A 12,258-nucleotide genomic window follows, 5' to 3' on the forward strand; every position below is an offset into this window, starting at 1 on the left:
TACATATATATATATATATATGTATATGTATAAAGAGAGTTATACATACAGATCAAGGATCTAACGGTCAATAATCTTCCACGTGTAAACGAATATTCCATAGAACCACGATCGGTGGATTCTTCGTTTCTACCGCTTTCTTCTTGACCAGACATCTCGGCGACCACTTGACGGCTTTCATATAAGTCTTCTTCATCGCCCTCTCGATTGTTTTCCCTTTTTGTAAGACGAAAGTCGCAAACTTTTCTCCACCCACAAATCCTCGATTCAATCGTGTTTAATGGATACATCCTCCTTCGGCTCACATTTCTCGTCGTTTTCTTCCCGATTCTTGTTGCTCTTCTTCTCCAGATTCCGCGCTTCGATCCCCTCTTGCTCTACAGTTTCCTATCGTCTTTCTCCTGCTCACCCGTCTCGTTTTCAGATTCTTTGTCAGCCCTTTTGACGTTTTTTTGAAGTCTTTGAAGGAAGTAGTCACCGACCCATCATGGGGAAGCGTAAGTTTCTGGCTTTGATTCTCTCTCTGATGGATTAATTTAGCTTAATTTGACCTGGGTTTCTTGTTTTAGGGTTTAATCGGGTTTGAATTGTTCTTCCGTTTTCGTCGCTTTGTTCAATTTTTCCTATCGTGTTATCAATCATGTTGAGGTGACCCTAGAAATCTTCCCGATTCAGATTCTGAATTTCTGGGCTTTTGTAGCTTCGTTTTGAAGAAAACATTTTGGATTTTGAAGAGACAAACGATTCACGAGCTGATAAAATATGGCAGGATCTCAACGGAAGAACGCTGCAATGTTCGATAGCGACGATGATACTAGTAGTATTAGCTCTAACTCCACTATTCGATCCGATAGAATGTCGGTTTCCGGCATGGATGAAGTTCAGGTTCACAAAGATGCTTTGTTGGATCAAGCCCTGGATGCTCTCTACGAAAAACGGTGGGTTCCATATCCAAATCTTGCTGATTCACTCCTGGTTTTGCACTGGTTTCCTGGTTCAGTTTCTCTTGAGTTTATTGTAATTGGATTTGTATGAGAAAGATGTGTTTGAAAACTGGGGTTTTTATATGTTTTCAATTGGTTCTTGATTGGAAACTGATGTTTGATTCTCTTTTGGGACGAAGGAGTTCAACGAGGGAGCAAGCTTTGGCTTCGATAGTCGATGGATTCAACAGTGACTTGCAGCATGAGTTTGTGGAAAAGAAGTAAGCGTTCTCTTCTGTTTTTCCTCCATCTTTTTTCTGCATGGTTTGGACTAAGCTTCGTGTTGTGTAAATTTACTATTATTTCTTTAAAACATATTTTACAATGCCTTAGCTATCCATATTGCAAACTTTAGATGTTTTCTTTGTAGATGTTTTCGAGAATGGAAATGTAATTTTGTAGCGTAGTTTGGATGAACTCAAATAACCCATGTTGAGGTTTCCTTTCTGATTAGCTGCTTTCGATGTGGATGACTTAGACGCATATATACTCGGTCTCTACACATGCTTAGGGTTTTTCGTTTTCTTATTTCGGTAAAATGGTAAATGGGGTTTTAATGATTCTTCTTAATGATGCAGGTTTGCAACTTTGTTGCATCAATGCTTAAACTGCATCAAGAAAGGGTCTAGTAGGGAGACCTTTTTAGCCACTCGTGTTATTGGTTAGTCCTTAGGAGCAAACAACTTTTACGTCTCATCATCTGGGAAAAATCAGTCCTAGTAAATCAATCATTTTTAAATGATGGTGTTTGCAGGTTTGTTAGCATTGACTGTTGGACTTGGGGACCAGGCGCATGAAATTTTGGAAGAATCAGTCACCCCTCTTTCTCAGGCCCTTAAATCTGGCCGTGACTCCTTGAAAATATCATCGGTATGGATGATTCAATTGTTAAGCAGTAGATAATTTTGTTTTAGGATTCTCAAAAAGCCAATTTCGGTTTCCCTTTGTGGTGATATGTTGCCCTTCATTGCAGATTCTTGAGTGCTTGGCAGTAATCACCTTTGTTGGTGGAACTACTCCAGAAGAGACCGAAAGATCAATGCAAATAATCTGGAAAATGATTCATCCCAAATTAGGTTCTAATGTATGTGTCTTAGCTTGGTTCTTAATTTTGGATCTCAAAACCATTGCTATCTCCTAATGGGTGAAAGAAATTTGGTAGCTCGGTTTAAGCTAGCGACAAACTATGTAGATATAGATGCTTGAAAGAATTGTGAGTAGTCAAGAAAATAAATTACAGAAGTGAAGGTGCTTTCAGGCACTTAATTGATTGTCAAAGTAGTAGAAGATCCTTTTGTGTTTTTTTCCCACTGGGTTTACTGTTCTCGTATTCCATGAAACCCTTTGAAACATTTCACAATCAGTGAACTATATTTCTTGTTATAATCCGCATTTTCCAAGAAAATAGATATATTTCTATTTAATCTAAGAACTTCAAAAACGTGATTCCCGTTTTGTTCCAAAGGATTGATTGATTCTGTTGACGCCTCGGCTCTCTTGTAGGTTGTTGCAACAAAACCTTCACCTGCAGTCGTAACTGCTGTGGTGTCTTCTTGGGCGTTTCTGCTCACGACGGTGGATCAATGGACACTAAGTCCCAAGCTTTGGCAAGAGTAAGTAAAGCTATGGTTCTTTCCGTGATTTTATGTCTTGTTCACCGAATGAGTTATGAATTAGCTTACGAGTTGTTGAAAAAAACTTTTCAGGATAGTTTCATATCTCTCTTCCCTGTTAGATAAAGATGATCGGACCGTACGCATAGCGGCTGGGGAAGCACTTGCCCTGATATTCGAGTTGGGAAATCTCGAGAAATTCTCGGCCGAAGCCAAGCGTTCTAATGGATCAGCTCAAGAAGGAAATGTGTCTCAAGAAGCATTGATGCACATGCATGGCTTGAAAGCAAAAGTCACTAATAAAGTCAGAGATCTTTCTTCAGAGGCGGGTGGCAAAGGTTCTGCTAAGAAAGATCTCAACAATCAGCGGAATCTGTTTAAAGATCTTCTAGAGTTTCTTGAGGTACCTCACCTCTCTCTCTCTCTCTCTCTCTCTCTCTATGCTGCTGTTATATTATTGTGTTGGCCCTTATGCTTGGATCTGTATATGGCTGGTCACTAGGACGGTTACTCTCCTGAAACATCGACAAAAATCGGAGGAGAGTCTTTACAGACGACAACATGGTACCAGATGATACAGGTTTTTTATCTTCTTTTCGACCTTTTTTATGGCATTTTTTTTTTACCAGAGAAGTCTGATCCTTGCTTTTCAACAGTTGAACTTTTTGAAGCATTTCCTAGGGGGTGGGTTTATCAAGCATATGCAGGTTCGTTTTTTTTTATATCGGGTTTTGGTTATTTTCTTTCATCTGTTCATATCTTTGAATGTTGTTGGTTCTTTGGTATCAAAGCTAATGGTTTTTTGTTCAATTATCAGGACAATGAATTCCTCCATGATGTGTTTGGTTTCACTCCAAAGAAGAAGTTTACCGGCGGGGAGCCTCGAATGAGTCAGGGTGAAAAGGTCGGTTTTTTTGGTGGTTTTAGAATAAAATTTTGGCTTTTTCATTTTGTTCTTTCCTCGATTTCCAACCGGTTTAAGTCAAAAAATCCGGAATGCATTCCACCTGTCTTTTTGGTTTGTTTTTTAGGGGTGGGCAAACGGTTCGGCTATATGAAAACTGAACCAATTTATACCCGAACCGAACCTATGAAAATTAAATAACCGTTTAGCCATGAATTTTCGAAACTCGAATAAATCGTAACCGAACTGTTGGTTCTTCCAATGGGTGTTTGTTGTTAAAACTACTGACAAAGTGTTTCATATCCGCCAGAGGATGTTTAAATCACCAAACTCAGCCCTCAACAAAGCAAGAACGCAGTTCCTGAACAAGCAACGGATGTTAGCTGAGGTAATTATATATATATATGTATGTGTGTATGATTATATGCTCAATTCCGAACGTTTTTTTTTTCATTTTTGCGCGTTTTTTTCGTGCAGAGTAAAAACGCCGGCCATTACGCAGCGACGGGGGGTGATTATTACGCCTAAGATATGCATCTGAGATTTTTTTGATCCCACATTGAAAGTTTGAAACTGAAAGGAGCTGAAGAAATTTTAAAAGTTTAGATTTGGTAATGTGAACCCTTCAGGTAACAAAAAAGAAAGAAAGAATGGTTGCTGAATTTACCATTCATTGCCATTGCTAGTCCATGTTGTAATAATTGGGCACACATTTCAGATTTTGTCTGTAGACAGACAGATGCAGTAAGATGCGAGATTGGTGTTTTCATGCATTTGTTATGTGTTCTCTTTGGGACAAAATGACCAATCAAATCCGTTCGGAGTGCCTTATTTTCCCATCTTTATTTCATATTATTTTTGGCTGAGAAATTGATTAGAGAATAGGGGTATTGCGTACCCTGATTTTTTGGGTATCCAGTCTTTGTCTTCGTTTTCACGGATTTTGAAAAGATATTATCCCGCTTTCGTTTTTGTGAAGTCTGGATATCTGCGGTTCGGATACCTGTCGGTGAATTCGATTACGCGAGTATATCCAAATCCATCCAAATCTTTAGAAAATATTGATTTTTGTTGATTTTAGTGGTATTTTAATAATTTAATTTAAAATTATATTTAATATTTATTGTAAATATATTTAAATAATAAGATATAACCGTTATTTTATTCATATCCAGATATCTAAGGTTATCTGTCCTCATATCTAAGGTTATCTGTCCTCGTTCAAACAAAATTCAAACTAACAAAATTCAAACTCGAATCCACAATCTAGAACTTTTGGTTTTACTGAACCCGTTTTCGTCTTTGTTATATATATAACGAGTACACGTATTCCAAGTACCCGTGAGATCGAATACCCGAAAACCCGTGTGTTTCAAATACCCGCGTCCACCCCTATTAAATAGAGAATGTGTTGTGAAGTGGAGAGAAGAAGAACGTTTGTCACACTTCACCAAAAGAATTTGAACAAATAATATGAAATAAAGTCGGTCCATATTGAACAATGTTTGGAAAAATCATTAATCTAATGAAGAAAAAGGAAATGAGATAAATCACATAATAGCTTCAAACCTTTTTCCATGGACAAAATCTATGGGGTCATCCATTAAAAGATGGATCCTTTAAGAGAGTAGTAGCTAGGGTCGACGTGAACACATAGCTAGCTACTGGTGGGCATATCGTTTTTGTCTCGGTAACCCAGATACCCGTGGCTAATGTCGGATATATGTAGATATCGAATCCGCAAAAATTTCAGAAATTTTACGTTGATTTGGGGATTATATTGGAAATTTCACATCTAGATATCGTTTTGTAAACACATAAAAATATTAAAGATATAAACGTAATTCTACTTCTACTTGTTGCCACACATAAACTGCCATGGTTTGGAAAAAATCCGAAACCAAACCCGCAGTTCGGGTTCTTGGCCTTGTTGCACTCTTCGGTCTCGACTTGAGTCCCTGTCCGTGTCCATCCCTAGTTATCGCTTCTCATGTCGAGGGCCTTGTATTGTATTGTATTGGTTTCAGTACTTTTTGCATCGATCAATCGAAGAGGGGATGATAAAATTAAGAACTACATTATTCCGCGAATCAAACGATGGTTATGTGGACTCTACAATGGCATCATCATCATATACGTTTCATCAAAAACAAAACAAAAAACAAAAAAAGCAATCAAGTTTTACATTAGCATGTATACGTATACATATACGTGTGTGTGTATATATATGTATGTATATAAGAAGAAGAAGAAAGATGATCTAAGTGGGGTCGGAGGCGGGGTGGATGGTGGGGGAGTTGTCACCGCGGCGACAAGAGGCGCAGCGTTTGAAGAGGGCGAGGAGGGCGACGAGGAAGAAGAGGAGGCACATCGTCGTGGGAACCATCCACGGCTTGTACCATGGCGGATCCTTTGGGTACATTACCGCCACTTCCTCTTCCATTTCTCCTCTCTTTCTCCTCCAATCCCTTGTTCTTGTCTCATTATTTTCTCTCTTTTTTTTTTATTTTTTTTTGGGGGTGAGGGGAGTCTCTCTTCAGAGAAATTAGATGCCGAGGTGATGTGGGTTTCTTCTTTTGGAGGTATTTTTAGCCTTTTTTGCTATGCGTTATGCCTATTTTTGGCTCTTCCCTTTGCCTCCAAGAAGTTATTTTAAAAAAAAGCGAAAAAGCCTAAAAATTTCTAAACTTGTAATTGGGAGTAATATTAATTCCTAAACTTGTAGAGGTGCCTATTAATTCCCAAACTTGCAAAATTGAACACGTTAAATCATGAACTTGTTAAACGGTTCCATAATCGTCCATAACACTATTTGGTCAAAAAACGAGTTGACCGATCTGACGTGTGCGTGACGTGGCAGTAATTTTTGACCAAATAACCTATGGACGATTATGGAACCGTTTAACAAGTTAATGATTTAACGTGTTCAATTTTGCAAGTTTGGGAATTAATATGCACCTCTACAAGTTTAGAAATTAATATTACTCCAAATTACAAATTCAGAAATTTTTAGGATTTTTTCTCTTTAAAAAAAATAAATGTAATAAAATTAATTATTTGTTGGTGTGGCGTTTATATTTTCTTTCTGAATTTGCCGATATTCCATATGTCGTTGGATTCTGTAGATCCGTTCAATTTTAGCTGGAAACCTTTTATTTTATTTTTTATTTTTAAAATATTTTATTGAAACTTGTAGGATTTCAGACACGGTCGGTCCTATGTGCTGGGAGTCGCAAGTGCAAAAAGTCCAAGATTCTATTGGTAGGTTAAGACAAATTATACATATATATATTTATGTATATGTATATGTATATATGTGTGTGTTATATTTTTGGAGTAACATATTTACTTGATTCAAATATCCAAATGAGCAATCTGAATAAAACAAACACCAAAACCCTAACACCTTCATGTTTACATCTCCTAAACTTGACTGCTTCATATCCCAACAAAAAAAAAAAGCAAAAAAAAAAAAAGGTTCCATAACCTGAAAAACACTAATCCAACGGCCACTTCTATAAATTCCCCATGGCCTTATAAACCGATCCTACGGAAAAAAAAAAGGAACGATGTCTGGAAACCGAAACCTCGAAGCTCCATGCCAAGATTCAGTTATCATGTTCATGCATACATACATATACACTATATATGTATGTATGTATCGTGGGAATTCGATTTACCTTCGTTGTCGTAGCGATCATCATCGATCTTTAGAGTCGCGATAATCAGACGGGAATCATCTTCAGAGCGGCGGAAATTGGCATTCCGAGAAATCCGAGCAAGACGGTGACTAGCCACTGAGCCGACGTTAGGGGCGTAGTATCCGCGAATGCGCCTAAGATCTCGACGATGATTATCTGGAAAACGACCGTGCAAGTCAGCACCCCGACAAACACGTAGTTCTTCAGTATTCCCTTGAATACGTTCGTCTTTTCCATTTCCCTCGAGCTTATCTCGTTGAATACCTTGAAAAAGATGACACCCCCGTTAGTCAGTTAGTTAATCGGTCGTAGACATTTGATGGAATAACGTGTTTTTTTTTTAATTACTACCTGACAGAAGACGAACGTGTTGAAAATCAGCGTATTCAGCGTTAGATCTGAACCTACGACGTTGTTTTCGTCGAGTCCGAAAGCTGACTTTCCTCTTGTCTGAAGATACCATATGACGACAAGCTGGTAAAGAGACTGTCCGAGGATGTTCCTCCACATTACATTGCTTATGAAGTTGCCTTTCCTTCCGACCGGCGATCTCTTCATCAGATCTTCGGTCGGGGGCTCCGTGGCCAAAGCCAACGCCCCGAGAGTGTCCATGATCATGTTAACCCACAGTAGCTGGACAGCCGTAAGAGGTGCATTTCCTGTGAATATTCGCGTAAAGATCTTTGTTAGGGTTCCTGATTGGATCGAGATCGAATCTATCTTAGAAAAAAAATAGATAAAATATCTAAGCTTTGATCAATTCTACGATGATCTCATTAATCCCGAAATACTATCTAAATAATATAATGTCTTAAACCATAAAATTAGGATAATCGAACTAATCTGGGAGTCTAACAGAATGTTTATTTACAGACACGAAGATAAGAGGGCGGGTGGATCAAACTAACCGGTCAGACAGGCGGATGAGAAGTTGACGATAAGCGCCACCACGTTTACAGTGAGCTGGAATTGAACAAACTTTTGGATGTTGATATAGACGGACCGTCCCCATTTAGCCACGGTGACAATTGTCGAGAAATTATCGTCGAGGATAATGACATCGGCACTCTCTTTCGCAACCTGTATGTGAGAGAGAATAACTTATATATAACACAACTCGACGCGTTTCTAAATACATCAACCAGTGTGAATGTACTTCTACTGCCAAATATACGCATGAAGAATAATACCTCAGTTCCAGCAATTCCCATAGCAAGTCCGATATCAGCTTCATGAAGTGCCGGGGCATCATTTGTCCCGTCACCTGTCACTGCAACGACTTCCTGAAACATTGTACGGAGGTGTCTCACCAAAGCATGCTTATCCATGGGTGAAGATCGAGCCATGACCTGCAAAAAATAAATATTAAGCTTAAATACAATGTAAAAGAGTGCTTTTCGCAGGAACATGATGATTCTTTCGAAAACAATATCACGCGGACGTTATCCAAATATAGACATTTGCCACGGAAAGAACACCAAGTTTCCTTTAGATACTAAGCCGTTGATTTTCACCGCCTTGCACAACGCAAATGCCAGAAAACAGTATAATCCAATAACTAACATTTGATATAAAATCAGAGTGTTACCTGCAATTTCGGGATAAGCTCTAGCATTTCCTCTTCAGTTTTCTCACGGAATTCAGGGCCTTCGATAGCTATGCCATCGTCAGTCAATATTCCACACTCTCTAGCAATTGCCTTTGCAGTGGTAATGTTATCTCCGGTCACCATTCTGACAACGATGCCAGCAGATCTGCAAATTGCAACAGACTCCTTTACACCGGGGCGGACAGGATCCTTGATACCCACAATGCCTATGCAAGTGTATCCTTGACTTGGAATAGGGGCTTCTGCCGAGAACTCGTCCCCGATTTCCATGTAAGCGAGGCAAAGAGTACGAAGAGCTTCACTAGCAAACTGTTCGATTACGTTCTTTAAGTGAGTGGAAGATTCTCTATCAAGTTGAGCAACTTCACCATTTTTGTTGATGAATTTGTCACAAGCATCTAAGACTATCTCAGAAGCACCCTTACAATGTGCTCGGAAATGCCCTTCAGGAAGCTCAATAACGACTCCCATTCTCTTCTTTGCAGAGTTGAAGGGCTCAACTTTCACAATACTCAACACTTGCCTTTCGGCTTGGAAGTCTCCTCCGAGCAACATACCAAATTCTAACAGAGCAGCTTCAGTGGGACTTCCCAGTATCTCGGTTTTGTTTCCTTTGCCAGTAACAATTTCACCCCCAGTGTTATTAAATATAGATTGCAGTAGAACTTTAAGGGCAGACTCGGGGATATCAGAAGCAAATTTAAGAGCGGCTTCAGAACCATTTACTTCTTTGACTTCTCCACAGACGCAGGCTTTCACAACTGTCATGTGGTTTGTTGTCAGAGTTCCGGTCTTGTCACTACAGATAGTAGTTGCAGATCCCATTGTCTCACAGGCAGCTAGATGGCGGACGAGGGCTTTGTCATTCATCATCTTTTTCATGGCGAAAGCAAGACTTAACGTCACAGCCAAGGGCAGACCCTCCGGGACAGCAACCACAACAATTGTTACAGCAACAGCAAAATATTCCAGCATTTCCATCAATTCATCACCGGTCCAGGCCCAGTGAGAACCTTCTTGGAGCTTCCGTGTAGCCAATCCTTGGACCAAAACAGCAAATGTAACAACAGCAAAGACTAGACCTATTTTACCGATGATGGTTGCCACTCCATTCAGTTTTACTTGTAAAGGTGTCTCATCATCTCCACCTTCACTGAGCGTGGCCATCAGTTTGCCCCATTGTGTCCTCATTCCAACCGTAGTCACCAACATTTTGCAAGATCCATCCTGAACTTTGGTACCAGAGAGGAGAAAAGGGTTTGTCACATTCACAGCAACGGGTTCACATTCTCCTGTCAAACTGGATTCATTTATCAGAACAGAAAAACCTGAAATAAAAAGTCCATCAGCTGGAACCTGGTCCCCGATACCAAGATGAACAATATCACCAGGGAGAAGATCATATATCGAGATCTTTTGCCTCAACTTGTTCCTGGTAACCTGCACCGTTATCTTTTTCTTCTCGGCATCCAAATCCTTGAACTGCAGAGATTGCTTATAATCACTTGTGGCGGTGACAAACACAACAAGCAGAATACTTGCCACTATTCCAAGTCCATCGTGGGCACCATTTGGCCACCCTTCCATCAGTATACCAACGATAAGTGACACAAAGGCACAGACACCTAGTATCATAAGGGTTGTATCTTGTAGGGCTTCCCAAACAAATAGCCAGAAGCCCCGTGCTGGGCTTTCTGTGAATTTGTTGGAACCATATATCTCTTTCCTTCGACTGAGTAAATCTTCAGATGTATCAATTCCACTTGTAATCGTCGTGGAAAGCTTCTCTGCTACACCCTCAACTCCACCATGAATTTTCAACTTTTTCACATCGTGGCCCTCCACAATCGATCCTAACTCATCTGGACAGATTTCAAATCCTGCCTGCCTTACTTCTTCAGGTACAGTGTACTCGCTGGACAACTTCAAACCTGCAAGCACATGGCATGACCTCGTCAAGGATGGATGATATATCTCATTCTCAGATTAATCAACTACGCTATTCTTACCATTTATGAACTGAAGTGCAGCTTGCGAAACTAGCACCGCCACCCTGAATTTCTCCTGCAGATCAATAGGTTGACATGTATAAGCATATGGTGCATCGTATATCATACTGGAGTAAGGATGTTTTACACTGGAAAGCCACATTAAATATCGGCACACTGTTTCTCAAAATTGTAGTGTTCATGGGATTAATGCTTCTGCACACTATATTATTCAGAGAGCTAAACAGAAGCAAATGTGTTTATCTACAAACCATGCAGAGAACTAAATACAAAACTCCAGTACTTTAGCTTCTTTCTTTCTTTGGATAGTTTTTATTTCACATTTAAAGACACAGATGAAGCTTAAGAAACTATTTCCTTTTTCCTGAATGTTCGTACTAGCAAAACCCACCAACAGACCAAAGCCTCAATTGCTTGTGTTCTTGAAACAACACAAGTACAACAATGTCTTATCTCGTACCAAGGGACATAGACGTTAACTAACCAGGGATGTTTTAGCTTAATGATCCGACAACTCGTAGAAAAGAATCAAATCGATACTAAAACAAACACATATTAGTCAAAACCCATGGCCAAATTAAGTAAGATCCCACAATCCAAACTGAAGAACAGAACAGAGTCGTTTGCTTCACCTCGAAAATGTTTCAAGAATATTTAAGGATCAGCTAACAATAGATCGGCCTAAACAAATTAGTTCCATTAAACAGATTTCACCCAAATAACTCGAAATACATGAACATAGCGGACGTAGATCACGAGATCTCGGATAAAATACAGAAGGAAAACTAGAGACCCAGAGTGAAATATTCTCAGAAGTGACCACAAAACAACCTAACTCGTACGGACGAACTCACCTGATTGGAGCGACGAATCGCCTCCGCCTCGGAACGCTTCGAGAGATTAGCCGTGAAACGGAACCTCCTCTTCGGGTTCTTCACGACCCAACAGAGCTTCCTCCACCTCTGAAGCGCTTCCTCCGACGAATTCTTCGGCTTCACATCGCCGAATTGCTTGTTCAAGTAGGTCTCCATTTCCGGCGAACACGATCCAGTCCTTCCTCCACCTCCGTTCTCCCCAAACCAAACCACAAACGACGAGCAAATCCACAAAGAGTCTACGACTTCAAAACAACCAGATTCAGAAACAAAAACACGCACGGAATCAGGATCTCAAGAATTCGGAACGAAACAGTAGATTCATATGGAGCAAGCAAAGCTTTAAAGAAGAAACAACGAAGATTCCATGGATGATTTCACCTTTTAACTTAAATCGTCAATGTACGACGACGCGTCTTCGCACGAGAAGAATACGAAGAAATCACAGGGAGTGTTCTTCGTCGAAGTTTCCTCTTGCCATTTCAGAAATCGCTTACTGTGATTCGTTCTTTCTTGGGATCTTTTTTTTTTGGCTTTTTTTGTTTTCCGAACTGAATCGGAAGA

General features: G+C 39.8%; 3 protein-coding genes across 4 annotated transcripts; 1 reads left to right on the forward strand and 2 right to left on the reverse strand.

Annotated features, from left to right (window-relative positions):
- The first annotated feature begins 162 nt into the window (after positions 1–162).
- Positions 163–4,337, forward strand: LOC104820516 (interferon-related developmental regulator 1). Its single transcript, XM_010550974.2, has 13 exons — positions 163–497; positions 770–938; positions 1,124–1,204; positions 1,562–1,644; positions 1,738–1,853; positions 1,957–2,067; positions 2,487–2,596; positions 2,690–2,999; positions 3,099–3,176; positions 3,253–3,303; positions 3,414–3,500; positions 3,811–3,888; positions 3,978–4,337. The coding sequence occupies exons 1-13, from the start codon at positions 488–490 to the stop codon at positions 4,026–4,028; spliced, it is 1,335 nt and encodes a 444-aa protein (XP_010549276.1). The 5' UTR covers positions 163–487; the 3' UTR covers positions 4,029–4,337.
- Positions 4,338–5,542: 1,205 nt separating this feature from the next.
- LOC109116965 lies at positions 5,543–6,087 on the reverse strand. The gene has a single exon (XM_019203338.1). The coding sequence runs from the start codon at positions 5,941–5,943 to the stop codon at positions 5,761–5,763; it is 183 nt and encodes a 60-aa protein (XP_019058883.1). The 5' UTR covers positions 5,944–6,087; the 3' UTR covers positions 5,543–5,760.
- A 762-nt stretch (positions 6,088–6,849) lies between these two features.
- On the reverse strand, positions 6,850–12,252 carry LOC104820517 (calcium-transporting ATPase 1, chloroplastic). 2 transcript variants are annotated; one of them, XM_010550976.2, is made up of 8 exons: positions 12,076–12,252; positions 11,674–11,939; positions 10,820–10,874; positions 8,790–10,741; positions 8,392–8,550; positions 8,110–8,281; positions 7,553–7,860; positions 6,850–7,465 (listed from the first exon to the last, which is right to left on the reverse strand). In XM_010550976.2, exons 2-8 carry the CDS (start codon positions 11,848–11,850, stop codon positions 7,226–7,228), a joined length of 3,063 nt encoding a protein of 1,020 aa, XP_010549278.1. In that variant the 5' UTR covers positions 11,851–11,939; positions 12,076–12,252; the 3' UTR covers positions 6,850–7,225. The 2 variants fall into 2 exon arrangements, with proteins under 2 accessions (XP_010549278.1, XP_010549279.1); XM_010550977.2 differs by having other exon boundaries at positions 7,226–7,465; positions 11,674–11,933.
- Positions 12,253–12,258: the final 6 nt, after the last annotated feature.

Source organism: Tarenaya hassleriana, unplaced genomic scaffold (assembly GCF_000463585.1).
Source record: "Tarenaya hassleriana unplaced genomic scaffold, ASM46358v1 Cleome31, whole genome shotgun sequence".
Classification (NCBI taxonomy): domain Eukaryota; kingdom Viridiplantae; phylum Streptophyta; class Magnoliopsida; order Brassicales; family Cleomaceae; genus Tarenaya; species Tarenaya hassleriana.

Excerpts from the sequence above, each read along its gene's own strand:
- LOC109116965 (XM_019203338.1), bottom strand. The coding sequence starts at position 5,943 with ATGGAAGAGGAAGTGGCGGTAATGTACCCAAAGGATCCGCCATGGTAC.
- LOC104820517 (XM_010550976.2), bottom strand. The coding sequence starts at position 11,850 with ATGGAGACCTACTTGAACAAGCAATTCGGCGATGTGAAGCCGAAGAAT. Across the intron at positions 10,742-10,819 it reads TGCACTTCAGTTCATAAATG|GTTTGAAGTTGTCCAGCGAG; the intron begins GTAAGAATAGCG and ends ATGTGCTTGCAG. Across the intron at positions 8,282-8,391 it reads TGGGAATTGCTGGAACTGAG|GTTGCGAAAGAGAGTGCCGA; the intron begins GTATTATTCTTC and ends TCTCACATACAG.
- LOC104820516 (XM_010550974.2), top strand. Across the intron at positions 1,854-1,956 it reads ACTCCTTGAAAATATCATCG|ATTCTTGAGTGCTTGGCAGT; the intron begins GTATGGATGATT and ends CCTTCATTGCAG. Across the intron at positions 3,000-3,098 it reads ATCTTCTAGAGTTTCTTGAG|GACGGTTACTCTCCTGAAAC; the intron begins GTACCTCACCTC and ends GCTGGTCACTAG.